This window comes from Poecile atricapillus, chromosome 1 (assembly GCF_030490865.1).
Source record: "Poecile atricapillus isolate bPoeAtr1 chromosome 1, bPoeAtr1.hap1, whole genome shotgun sequence".
NCBI classification, from domain to species: Eukaryota; Metazoa; Chordata; class Aves; order Passeriformes; family Paridae; genus Poecile; species Poecile atricapillus.
Window position 1 is genome coordinate 126,183,093 of NC_081249.1, and position 13,437 is coordinate 126,196,529.

Sequence of the window (13,437 nt, forward strand, 5' to 3'; positions counted from 1 at the left end):
GTTTTAGCAATTTAATGTGCTAGGTAGGAGGTAAAGCTCCTCAAAACCAGCTTGAACACTGCCTCAGTATCCCTTCAGCTGGTGGAAGATGAATAGGACTAGACCTACTTAAACTATTCCCATGTACAGAAAATTAATATATGATAAGTGTATCCCAGACTTAACATAAACTAATCAGCAAGCTTAGTTAGTCTGTGATTTTACAGAGTGATTTCCTTAAGTTCTGCGCTGTACCAGCAATTCTGGGCTGGTATAATATTTGCAGACATTTTTAGAGGAACAACTTACAGTGAGGATTTCTCAGAAAAACATAAAGATCTGAGGAGAACACTGGTGCAGTGTTTAACACTAAAATATTTCTATGGCCCTTAAAAGAGATCTGGTGAAACAACTGTAAGTTCACACATCATACCTTATATATTACAAGTGATTACTCTTACTGTGTTTTTGCTTTTTATTGTGTGTTACTGTGTTTTTTCTTTCTTTACAGACTTTTCTACAAAGGTGATCTTTGAGTAATTCTGCATTATCCATTACTAACTTAATTTGGGAAAGTGGTTAGACTTTGGTAACTGTAACAATTGAGTTATCATTGAGGCAAATTAAAAAAAAAAAAAATTTCAATACAGCCTGTTAACTTTTTTTAAACCTAGAAACTAGCTTTCATCCATGTGTTCTAAAGGTTTCAATAATTCATACTAAAGTCACCTTTTGCCACAGCAAAGTTGGATTGCTAGTGTTCCATTGGAAAAGAAGTAGATAAAATTAAGAGGAAAAAAAAAAGAATACCCTGCAAACCATCTGGCTGTACTTCTATCTTGCTGCATCAAGTACAAAACCTAAATATTTGTAGGATTCTATTACCTTAGGAATGATCTACACAGTAAGTGCACTCACTTAAAAAGCAGGAATTTGATTCTTATCTACCTTAAAGCTACTCTGTGTATTTTAAGCTATCTCTCCAGCTAGCCCTACAAAATTTTGCCAAAATCAGTGCAAATACAATATCATGTATCTACAGGGCTCTTTTATGTGATTAATATCATGTAAAACAATGGAAGATAAATGAGCACTGTCTCTATGGCTCTTCACTCTCTCCTTCCACTGAGAGCTGAGTTCTGCTGACCATTGTATTGATGTAGAAATTGGCCCTGGCTATATTGCATAGCCATGAATAATTCTGAAAAGTTGAATTAGAAAAAAAATTGGAGACTATTTATGTTCAAAGAGGGCTAAATTCATTCAATAAGTTGTTTGTTGCAAATTAATTACCTACCACTAATTAGAGTAACAAATTTGTACACAGTTGTAAGATTTGGCATTGACTTTCACTGTAGGCTTATCTGGAAGCAGTACTAAATGCTATCCTTAGGATTTGTAATAAGTCTGTCATATTAGGTGAAAATGGATAAAAAGGCTAAGCCTTGAAAACATAATTTGACTGAGCAGAATTCTTTACACTTTATAAATATGGCTGCTGGAATTATTCACGTGAATTGATCAGCTCTGACTTCGATACAATGTTATAAAACATGCGACTTTTGCACTTAGTGAAACTCAGTGCTAAATTGGAGATATAATTCTTTTTCATGATAACATTTGCAATTTAAAACAGAAGTGTATGTGCTTCAAGCTGGAAGTTTTAAATCCCATTATTTTAAATTTTAAATCCCCCATTTAAATGTGGGATTTAAATGATCTAGTCATTAACTCTCAACTTTTGTATTCATTTAACACCAACATGATCAATCATTTTGATATCAGTCCAGCTTGTCTATCCTAAAAATCTTGATTTTTGAAGTTTGAAGTTTGTTAGTTAACAAACTGGTTAAGAGATGATAGAAAACAGGAAAAAAAAAAAGGGGGGGGGTGAGGGGAGGAAAGAGAAATGCTGGAAAGAGTGGTAAGAGAACTTTGAATATCATATGTCTCTTCTTAGATATTTAAAATAGGAGTATTTTTAAATGTCTTTACCCAGGATGAAATTTACCTGCAATGTGGTATGTAGTGCAGAAACATTTGTATTAAACAAGGTCCAAATATCTTTAGAAGTAACTCACTTCCAACAGGCTGTTGCTCTAAGCTGGTCTCAGCCAGTGACACCGGAGGATCAAAATTACACAATTTTTAAAAGACTATGTTTTTTGGCAAGCACACTAGAATTCAGAGTATTCCAATTGCTTGTTACTCAAGCTCACTTGAGTGCTCTTGAAAACTGTGTCAAATACTTTACAACCTCAATTAAAACAGAATGACTTTTAAGAAATGTTGGAGACTTCCTCTTGAATTTTCTTTTTGCACTGAATTATTTTTACAACTATTTTTACATTAACGCTGCTTTTATAATGTAGAGTCTAGATAAATTGCTCTTTTGTCAACATGGCACAGTGTACCAAATTCAGTAATTTTAACTAGTGGGTAACTATTATCCATCTATGTATCGATGCATCTTCCTTTAAAGAAGGAAATCCTAAAGGCACAGGAGCAGGCTGTGCCCACATGCCAAAAGATGAGCTGGTGGGGAAGAAGACTGGCCTGTCTGAACAAAGAGCTTTGGCTGGAATTCAAGGAAAAAAGGCAACTTTATCAACTTTGGAAGAAAGAGAGAGCCACTTGTGAGAGCTACAAGGATCTCATGGGGTTATGCAGGGGGAAAATTAGAAGAGCTAAAGCCCAACCAGAATTAATCTGGCTACTGCTTTAAAAAACAATAAAAAATGTTTCTATAAATACATTGTCAACAAAAGTGGGACTAAGGAGGATATCCCCCTTTATTGGATGTGGGGGGAAAACATGGTGGCAGAGGATGAGAAAAGGCTCAGGTTATCCAATGCCTTCTTGCCTCAGTCTTTAATAGTATGACTGTAGCTGTTCTACAGTTTCTCAGCCCCCTGAGGTGGAAGATAGGGGCAGGGAACAGAATGAAGCCCCCATATTCCAAAGGGAAATGATTACAAAAGTCTACAGGATGGATGGGATCTTCCAAAGGGTACTGAGGGTCCAGATAGAAGTGCTCACTGGGCCATTGTGGACATGATTTTCTGAGTCTCAGAGAGTTTTCAGCCTGTCAGTGTCTGCTCTGTTCCCAGGGGAAAGTTTCTTGAGAACAGTTTTCTCTCAAGGATTGTTTTATGTAAATAGGTTTTTGGTTCCCAAAACAGTGGTGTACAGACGTCCTGAATGTGTTTCTCTTGTTCCACCAATGGGACAAGAGAGATGTTGTTCCCTTTGCCAACCATGTTAAACCTGTATCAGAACACCTTATAAAAGGGGCGGAGAAACCCCAAAGAAAGCCTTCTTTGGATGAAAGCCTCTGCCTGCTGTGATTGAATCCACACTGCTATTTCATGTCCATTAGTGACAGGCCACTTTGCATCATTTACCAGCACATCTCTCTGTATGGAAAGGTCCCAGGTGACTGCTTTTTAGCCAGTGTGACATTTGTCTTCCAGAAGGGCCTGAAGGTGCATCCAGGGAGCTACAGGCCTGTCAGCCTGACCTCAGAGCCAAGGAAGGTCATGGAGCAGCTCATCCAGAGTGCCATCATGCAGCACATCCTGGACAACCAGGGGATCAGACAGGGGTTCAGGAAAGGCGGGTCCTGCTTGACCACCCTGACCTCCTCTGACAAAGCGATCCACTTAGTGGATGAGGGAAAGGCTGTAGCTGTTGTCTGTCTGCCTGGACTGCAACAAAGACCTTGAAACTGTTTCCCACAGCATTCTTGTGGAGAAACTGGCTGCTCATGGCTTGGATGAATATCATGTCCAGCAGGCCAGGGCAGGGATTGTCCCCTGTGCTGGGCACTGGTGAGGCCACACCTGGAGTGCTGTGCCCAGTTCTGGGCCCCTCACTGCAAAACAGACATTGAGGGGCTGGAGCGAGTCCAGAGAAGGGAACAGAGCTGGGGAAGGGCCTGGAGCACAAGTCCTGTGAGGAGCAGCTGAGGGAGCTGGGGGTGCTCAGCCTGGAGAGGAGGCTGAGGAGGAACATGTCACTTTTTATTATTGCCTGAAAGAAGGATGGAGCAAGGTGGGGGCTGATCTCTTCTCCCAAATAACCAGCGATAGGACAAGAAGAAATGACCCCAAAGAAACCTAGGGGAGGTTTAGATTGAAAATTAGGGAAAATTTCTTCACTGAAAATGTTGTCAAGCACTAGAACAGGCTCCTCATGGAAGTGCTTGAGTCACCATTGCTGGAGGTATTTAAAAGCTGTGTAGAAGTGGCACTTAAGGACAGGGTTAAGTGATGGACCTGGCAGTGCTGGGGTAATGGTTGGACCTGATGGTGTTAGAAGTCTTTTCCAACCTAAATAATTCTATGATTCTATATCCATAAGGGTCTGAACCAGTTACCAGATACTTTTGCCAAATTAGAACTGTGGGAAATCACAGAAGTAAGGTCTCTTATGCTTGAGAAAATCTTGTTTAATGTATTTAATGACCTGAAAAATAGTTATAAAAGCAGGACAATATGAGACTGTAAAATGCTAGAAGAAATTATGTGTTAATGAACATAAAGTAGTACATGTGAGGAGGTAAAGGGAACTGAAGCACAATTTCTTTCTTCATATGTATATTGAACTCTATACTATGTATTATCACTCATGGAAAAAATTCTGAAATCAAAATAAGTGTATTTTCAGAACGTAAAACTGAAACAGCTTTCTGGAAAGCACTTCAGTAAAAAAAAGAAATAAATTTAAGCATTGTTGGAAAATAGGGACTGTGCAGAAGATGTGCTTCAAATTTATAAATTTACCTGAATCTTGTATATTGTGTCCTGTTTTCCCCATGACATCTTGGGACATAGGGAAACTGCAAAAAAGCTTTTTGAAAAGCAAGTGAATGGTCAGAAGGTTGGAATACTGTCTATAAGGGGACAGACTAGATAGACTGAGTTTCTATACCATGGAAATAAGATAACATAAAGAAGATGGGATAGAGCAAACAAAATAATGAATTGTATGAAGAGGGTGTATACAGAACCATCATTTCATTTGCAGAATCTCAGAATATAGCAACTAAACTGTGTACAACTCTCCAGGCAGCAAGTTTAAAATAAACAATAAGAAACACTTTTTCCTACAAAACAATAAACAATGTGAGACACTGCCACTAGATGTTGCAAAGGCCAAAAGTTTAACTGAGTTCAAAAAGGAATTAATGGCTACTTTTTTGTTTCATGAATTGTAAAAGCATCCTACTCAGACACAACTTCTGGCTGAGGAAGTTCCTAAACCACTAATTGCCAGAAGATGGGAAGGAGGGGTTGCTCAGCTCTTGCCACACTTCTTATAATCTTTCCTTATGCATCTCCTAATGGTCATGTTGGGACCAGGATAATGGGCTAAACAGAGTTTGTTTGGGTTTTTTGCCTGAACCATTAGGGTTGTTTTTATTTTGTAGGCGTAGATTTTTTATTTTTTTTTCAGTAATGGGGAGACAAAATGGAAATTTCCAACTTGTTTTTTTGAATTCAGTAAATGCCTGGAATATGGTTCTTAATAGCTAATTAGGGATGATCATACTTTTTTGATTTCCTCATTTTAATATGTAAAAAATGAGCCTACAAATTCATCTGCAGAATGCTTAAGAAAACTTTTTCTAAATAATCTCCAGTGAGATTTGGATGAAGGAGAATTATTTATGTATTTCATTCAAGTGATAATGATGTGTGTCTAATTTAAAGGACAATGTGTCAGAAAAGCTGACATATTTAGCAGGGGAAGTTTTCTGTCTGGTCCTGTTTCTGTTCTGTCTGGTTTCTGGTCCTGGTTTCTGTTTCTGACCCTCTAGAAGGAGATTAATGGTATTATTTTTTGCTCTTGTTGTCAGTTAAGGAATACTAAGTTTCAGTGAAAGAATATCCTACATTCTACAGCTGTACTTCTGGCAATTAGTAGGAACAGAAGCAAACAAGGAGAGTTTCTTTAACATCTATGCTTTTTCTTTTTCTTTTTTTTTTCTTGTACAATTCTTATTACCTTTTTTTTCTCCTTAGAGTGTAGAATGGCTTTGGGGACTAAAGGAAATACAAATTAGATTTTTGTTGTTTATTTTTTCATTATTTTTCCTCACTAACTTTCTATTTTAGTTTTTTGTCCATGTGAATTTATAATGTAGAGGTTTATTTCTACTTACTAAACAGAGATTTAATTAATTGTCACAGCGCACTTTGGAAATGAAAGATACATTACTCTGTGTCAAATGAGTTTATCCTGTTCTGGATGCAAACTATGCACATGGTTATAAATCATGGTCTCAAACTTCTAAAGTTGTTGTTTTTGTTTATTAGGAAACCTTGCTTCAGATCCAAAAAGGCAATAAGGAGACTACACACAGCAAGAAGAAAGTGGGCTTCAATCGATCATGAAATGCAATTACACAATATTCAGAGCTGAGTGAAATAAAGACCTTAAATAGCAATAGCCTGCAAAGTTCAAAATTAAAAGTAGTTTCATCATATATTATGAAAAGGGAGATTGGATCAATGAAACTGATCTCTTGTATCTTGTTTGTTGTCAATTTACATGAAACAATATTTGAGGTGAGCCTCCTTTTCCTGTGTATGCAGATACATTTTGTTTATTTATGGAATATTACTGGACTGATCTGGCAGGAGATTTCTTGAGTTCAGCTGGTGCTCACTGTATAAATGGAAGCACAAGAATTGAAAAGGGCTTCCACCTGGTCCTCCTTAGCTAATGTAATTGCAGATTTTGTTCTAGCAGTATGGCTTGTATAACAGCACAGAACGTTACTGCTGTGTTGCTGAGTTGCAATTAATCAGCATCTGAATTAAAAGAATAAGGTCTGTAATACAAACTTTCTTTTGGCCCTTTCTGGTATAGCATCATAAAATCTGCACATGTAGATTGGAAAGGTTGACAGAAGAACCATCTATTACACTGTCATATTAACTGTAGGATACCAATATAAACTAGAAAAAAATATTTAAATCCATTTTCTCTTGTTTTCACTTAATCTAATTCTACCTTTCATTTTCAATTCTTTGGAAAACTTAAGTGTGGTTTGGGTGAGAATTAAGGTATTTTTATTAGGATCTGCTGCCTTATAAGAAAAAAATTTAGGCATCTTCATCTCAAGACTATGAAATTCGTGATCCCTCAAAAAATGAGCTCAGAATCCGTGCGACTTCTGCTTCATGTACCACATTTTACTGGCTGGAGGGTGCAAGGGCGCAAAGTGCAGGCTCACTGCCCTTGTGTCAGGCTACACTTGTCAAGGAGCTTTTCAGCCCTACTGGTTCACATCATATTTGTTGTAGTGTAAAAAATGTGCTTTGGAAGTCAGTGTGCAAATTGTACAGAGAGCAGTGAGAAATAAGGGGGAAGGTAAAGGTCTGGTCAGGAAGTAGAATCCAGCTGAAGTTTAAAGGATTGTGACATGGAACAAATAGATATTGCTGGCAGTATTGTTCAGTGTCTTGGTTCAGCTGTGTAAGTTTGGAAGGGCTTTGGAGAGATGCTGCAAGGTAAATTTTATTTTAAGCACTTGATAGGCCAAGTGTCTAGAAAAACCTGATAGTCCCATAAACAACAAGTAAACACACTCGTAACTTTGCTCCTTCTCCCATATTAGACTCAGAATGTACAAGAAACTTTTTCCCCAAAAAACATAATCAAAACTTCTTTTTACTTATCTCTAATATCCACTGATTTTTCAGATATCATTTTATAACAGAGTATGTGGCATAAAAGGGATTAGAAATCTAGAACTTGCTTTTGGGGTGAAAAGCTAAATGTGTCACTGTGTGACTGCAAGCAAGCTGTTTGTTCAATTATTTGCCTTTTGTCAACCAATTGCAACCTAGTAGTGAGTGCAGCTGTTTGGTGCTGCTGGTGGTTATTCTAAGGTTGTTTTGCTTTTCCTCATTCTTCCCTCTCCTTCTCTGCTTTCCAGCCTGCACCTAATCCAGGTGGACTCTGTTCAGCGATGGATGGAAGACCTGAAGTTGATGACAGACTGTGAATGTATGTGCATTCTCCAGTCCAAGCCCATCAGCATTGAGAAGGACGAGCAAAATGAACTCATCCTTTCCTCACAGCACAGCACTTGTGATAACTTGCAGCTTCTGCTGAAGAGAGCTTGGATCATCAGCACTGAGCTGACCAGGATTGCTCAGAAGCTGGAGAAGAACAGGTGGCAGAGGGTGCACAGCATGACGGTGAGAGTCAACTGCCACGTGCGTTCCATGGTAAACGAGTACAACGCCTTCACTAGGAGCTCTTCAGAAGAAATGCACCAGGTGAGAAGATGCCTTAGCTGTGATGTCAAGTTTCTCTCACTTTTTGAATTTTTATTTTATTGTAATAATTAAAACTTGCTTTAAACAATCTGTCAAAAATTCTTGCATACTGATACTGGTCCCCTGTTTAAGACTTTCCAATCCCTTTTTGCCAATGGAAATATTCTTGACTTACTTTGGATCCTATTTTATCGTCAGCTGTTCTGAATGTTAATAATGTTGACAAATTGCATGGAAAAAATGTTTTGATTTTGAGGACTAAGTATTTTGGCACCCCATCCCTGAGTTCCTTTGCATTTAAAATACAGAAAATGATACTTTTTTGTTAACCTCACTTTTATCTTTACCTGTTTTATTCAGAAAAGTAGATGAAGGGTGATCATATGAAATATTATGTTTCAAGAGGGTTTTTGATTAACAAACAAGGATTATTTATTTTTGTAAAGCAATCATGTGCATGGATATAACTTTAAAACCACTTTATCTTGCTCTCTCTGCAGCTTGAAAAGCTTTTAATAGACAAGTGTTCAGAATTTACAGCATTCACAGAAAGGTAACTTAAATTTTGTAGTTGAAACATTAATTTTGGTGTTTTGTTATGTTGTAGAACTTCTAATGAGAAGCACAAATCCATAGGCACCCTTAATTTTTTGAACTAGGCTGCTGTGATGCTGCAAGGCTTTCTAAATGTTGTCTAATGTCTAAATGTCTAAATCTCCAGTGCATGAAGTGAGTTGATTTTATCTAAACAGCATCCTAATGAAAGATGGGATCTGCTGTTGCACAAGGAGTCTGACATAGGTGCAAAGCTGCATGCAAGCGGATTTTTCAGGACTTTTAGACATCAAGGGAGAAAGTCTGGCTGTGACAGATATCAGTGACACAGTTCCCTTTTAGTTCTGTGGACTTGGGATCTCAGCTGGTGTGAAAACTTGGGTTTTGAGGCTCGTACTACGTGTTCCTGTGTGAGCACATCCATCCATTGGAAATCAAACCAAAGTAAAGATACATTCCTTTAAACTGTAGGTATAGGTTTATTCATCTCCCTGCACCCTGGAATGCTGAGACTGGAAAACAAAAATCTCTGTAATTCTTCTCATGCTATTTCCACTTTCTAACATAAGTCACCCATTTCCTCCAGCCCAGTTCAATCACTCTGTTTTGGTTTACTTTAAACATTGTGCAAGTCAATCTGTTCTGGGGATATCATCAGGGAAAAAAAAGATCCAATTATCAGGAAATAACATTTTTTGGGGAACTATTGCTTTTTTGGCAAGCCCACACCACTCACTTTGTGTTTTATATTCCGATATGAGACACATTGATTTAATAATGAGCTTCAATCTCAAAATGTCTGTCCCAAGTCAGCCCTCTCCCTTCTTGTCATTTTGATAAAAAAATTATATAGGTGGCTGACAGACAGATGAAGCTCAAAAGGTGACCTGTGTGCAGGTAGAGAGGCTGATCACCCAAACTATATCTTCCATTACAGTGGCCTGCCTGGGTGGACGATACAAATTAATGTATTTCTGTGAGGAAATATTCATTATTTTATTTGAATTGTATGAAGTTTTCCATCTTTATCTCATTTCTTCAATTATAGCCAAACATCACTGATTACAGGATAACTGTACCAACTCTGTAAAGGTATCTTTCTGTATGGAGGGCTAAATTCAATTTTTGATTATGCTGTTTAACTCATCTGGACACACATTTCTTTCTTCATCCTTATCCTGCTATCATTAAACTATGACAAAGAAGGTAAAGAAAAGAAAATTACAAAAAGCCCTTCACTGATCATGAAAGATGGGTGGATATGCACAGCTGCTGTTGAAATGCAAGCATCCAAGAGTGAAACTTCCAGCATAAGAGGAAAAGAGCAGTGTTGCACTGTATAAACACACAGCATCTGCAGCAAAATTTGGCCTGCAGTCTGTGAGGTAAATTGTCATCCCAAAATTATTTAGTAGTGTCCGCTGTTATCCTTTCATGGTATATTTACTCTGTGTAGACAAAGCTTTGATTGAAGTCTGGAATGATGCTAATGACAAAAACTCCTTGTGAACAGCTGAATTCCAGTTATATCCTGTGATTAACATAGGCCTCACCCCTGACAATCAGGTCTGTTACATCTTTTTTTCCTTCATCCCTTTCCCATCTCTTTCTTTTCAGGTGCTTACAGACAGAAGATAAAGAGATTCTGAAGTCCATGAAATCTTGTGTTAATGAAACACTCACAACCATTGCCCAGTATTTTGGCCAGTTGATAGAGCTGGTTTTAACACAAGAGGCACAGGTTAGTTCATAGTAAAAAAAGCCAAATCAAAAAGGTCTTCTAAAATTGTTGAATCTTGAGGGCAACTATCCATTAAGGCTATCCAAGGCTGGGTTGAATGGGGCTTCTGAGAAACCTGATTTAGTGGAAGGTGTCCCTGTTCATGCAGGAAAGATGGCAACTAGCCAACTCAAACCATTCTATAATTCTGTGATTAAGAGAAGGATTAGAATTACAGCTCTCAATTTTCAACAAAGCTATGATCAATACCTCAGATATGTTGCAATGAGATTTAGGTGTTCGTATTCTCAAATTCTCCAATAAACTCAAATCCCAAACAAAATTATTTTTTGGCTCAGCATGTTACTTATTTTTCCTGATATCTCTTTCTTGCAAGGCGTCTAAATGAGGACTTCTGGTTGCCCCTTCCAGTCTTACCCATTCTGTGACTCTGACTCTGTGAAATACACTGAGCAATTACTCTGAGGCTGCAAATGCATTAATTTTTTTCCATTAGATAATTATCAAAATAATAGCAACTTGTAAGTCTAGCCAACCTATCTTGACCTTCCTTCCTTCCTTCCTTCCTTCCTTCCTTCCTTCCTTCCTTCCTTCCTTCCTTCCTTCCTTCCTTCCTTCCTTCCTTCCTTCCTTCCTTCCTTCCTTCCTTCCTTCCTTCCTTCCTTCCTTCCTTCCTTCCTTCCTTCCTTCCTTCCTTCCTTCCTTCCTTCCTTCCTTCCTTCCTTCCTTCCTTCCTTCCTTCCTTCCGCCACTTCCGCCACTTCCGCCACTTCCGCCACTTCCGCCACTTCCGCCACTTCCGCCACTTCCTTCCGCCACTTCCTTCCGCCACTTCCTTCCTTCCGCCACTTCCTTCCGCCACTTCCTTCCGCCACTTCCTTCCGCCACTTCCTTCCGCCACTTCCTTCGGCCACTTCCTTCCTTCCGCCACTTCCTTCCGCCACTTCCTTCCGCCACTTTCTTCCGCCACTTCCTTCCGCCACTTCCTTCCGCCACTTCCTTCCGCCACTTCCTTCCTTCCGCCACTTCCTTCCGCCACTTCCTTCCGCCACTTCCTTCCTTCCGCCACTTCCTTCCGCCACTTCCTTCCGCCACTTCCTTCCTTCCGCCACTTCCTTCCGCCACTTCCTTCCGCCACTTTCTTCCGCCACTTCCTTCCGCCACTTCCTTCCGCCACTTCCTTCCGCCACTTCCTTCCGCCACTTCCTTCCTTCCTTCCTTCCTTCCTTCCTTCCTTCCTTCCTTCCTTCCTTCCTTCCTTCCTTCCTTCCTTCCTTCCTTCCTTCCTTCCTTCCTTCCTTCCTTCCTTCCTTCCTTCCTTCCTTCCTTCCTTCCTTCCGCCACTTCCGCCACTTCCGCCACTTCCGCCACTTCCGCCACTTCCGCCACTTCCGCCACTTCCTTCCGCCACTTCCTTCCTTCCGCCACTTCCTTCCTTCCGCCACTTCCTTCCGCCACTTCCGCCACTTCCTTCCTTCCTTCCGCCACTTCCTTCCGCCACTTCCTTCCGCCACTTCCTTCCTTCCGCCACTTCCTTCCTTCCGCCACTTCCTTCCGCCACTTCCTTCCGCCACTTCCTTCCGCCACTTCCTTCCGCCACTTCCTTCCTTCCGCCACTTCCTTCCTTCCTTCCCTTATTCTCAAATAATTTGTCCATGTTTTAGAGGTGATGTTATGCTGAAATTTTTTGTTGTTGCATCAGAAACAGAGGAAAGGAGAGGCTCAGTGAACACACATAGTTAAAATGTATTTATTGGAGTGCAAAAACAAAATTAATGCATGCTATTGGTTAAACTCTAACATGTCCTGATGTGTTAAGATGGCAAAAAAAAAAAAGGTGTGGTGGTTTCAGAAACATTCCTTGTAGTTTTAAAGGGTTATTACTAGGAGGTGAGAATATTCCAAATATACTTGCAGAATTACAGTCAAACTAACAAACTACTTCCTAATTCTCTTTGTTTGGAATTTATGAGAACTACATGAAATGGATGAGTTGAAGTGTGTAAATATCTCTGCATATTTCAAATTCAATGAGTAGGTTACCATTGTTAAGATGTTTATTCTTTTCAGTCAGAGGAGCAGTTCTTCACTGCTGATATTTCTGCCTTTGGGCATCTTGGCACCTACTGACTCACCTGAAATCCTACTTCCTTTTTCTTTTAAGGGAGTAGAATTATTGATGCTACATCATCTTGTGTGCATTTGTGTGGCTGAAGGACTTGGACTAGAACTCATTAATAAAAACAATTTTATGAACAGTTTTCTGAGCCGCTCAGTCAGGCTATGTGCCCACATCTGCCATAAAAGCACATTGTCTGGGGGTAGTTTGCTGCTCTGAAGCAGACTAAGTGTCTGTGTGAGAGATTTCAGCTTAAATTGCATAAAGAGCTTTTTTTCTAATCAGTGTATCAGGATTTAATTCAGGATATGTTCATATCAAATTGTGAACTCTTAAGCTATGTCTTTTATGGAGAATTTTTCTAATGCATTATTACGGAGCATTTTCCTAATGCTAAAGGTGGAAGAACAGAACCTCTTAAAGGCAAGGTAATTGAATTTTGTATAAATAACAGTGTAATATGTGGGATAGTTCCTTGCATTTCTTTCAAAGCTGGATTAAATACAAAAATGCTTACCTTCCTCCTCCTAGGAAATAGAATTATTTATTCTAGTGATTCTATGTCTTGTTTCAGAAACATTAAATGAAATAAACTTCATGTTCTTTTTACAGCTGTGTGTCTCTAAAGCTACAATGACTCAAATGCAAAAGCAAAATAATTATTTACAAACATTAAAAAATATTTCATCTCTTTCATACATTGGAGAAATAAACTACATTTCTTTATAAGAACGTTTATTTGTCAATGA

The 13,437-nt window shown here is 38.9% G+C and overlaps 1 protein-coding gene across 1 annotated transcript in view; it reads left to right on the forward strand.

Annotated features, from left to right (window-relative positions):
- The window catches only part of LOC131582324 (protein inscuteable homolog), a 128,421-nt gene that overhangs the window by 63,987 nt on the left and 50,997 nt on the right, over positions 1-13,437 (forward strand). Inside the window, exons 3-5 of the mRNA XM_058845391.1 lie at positions 7,928-8,273; positions 8,774-8,826; positions 10,446-10,569. Of these exons, the coding sequence (XP_058701374.1) occupies positions 7,928-8,273; positions 8,774-8,826; positions 10,446-10,569 (523 nt within the window). The remainder of the gene's footprint in view (positions 1-7,927; positions 8,274-8,773; positions 8,827-10,445; positions 10,570-13,437) is intronic.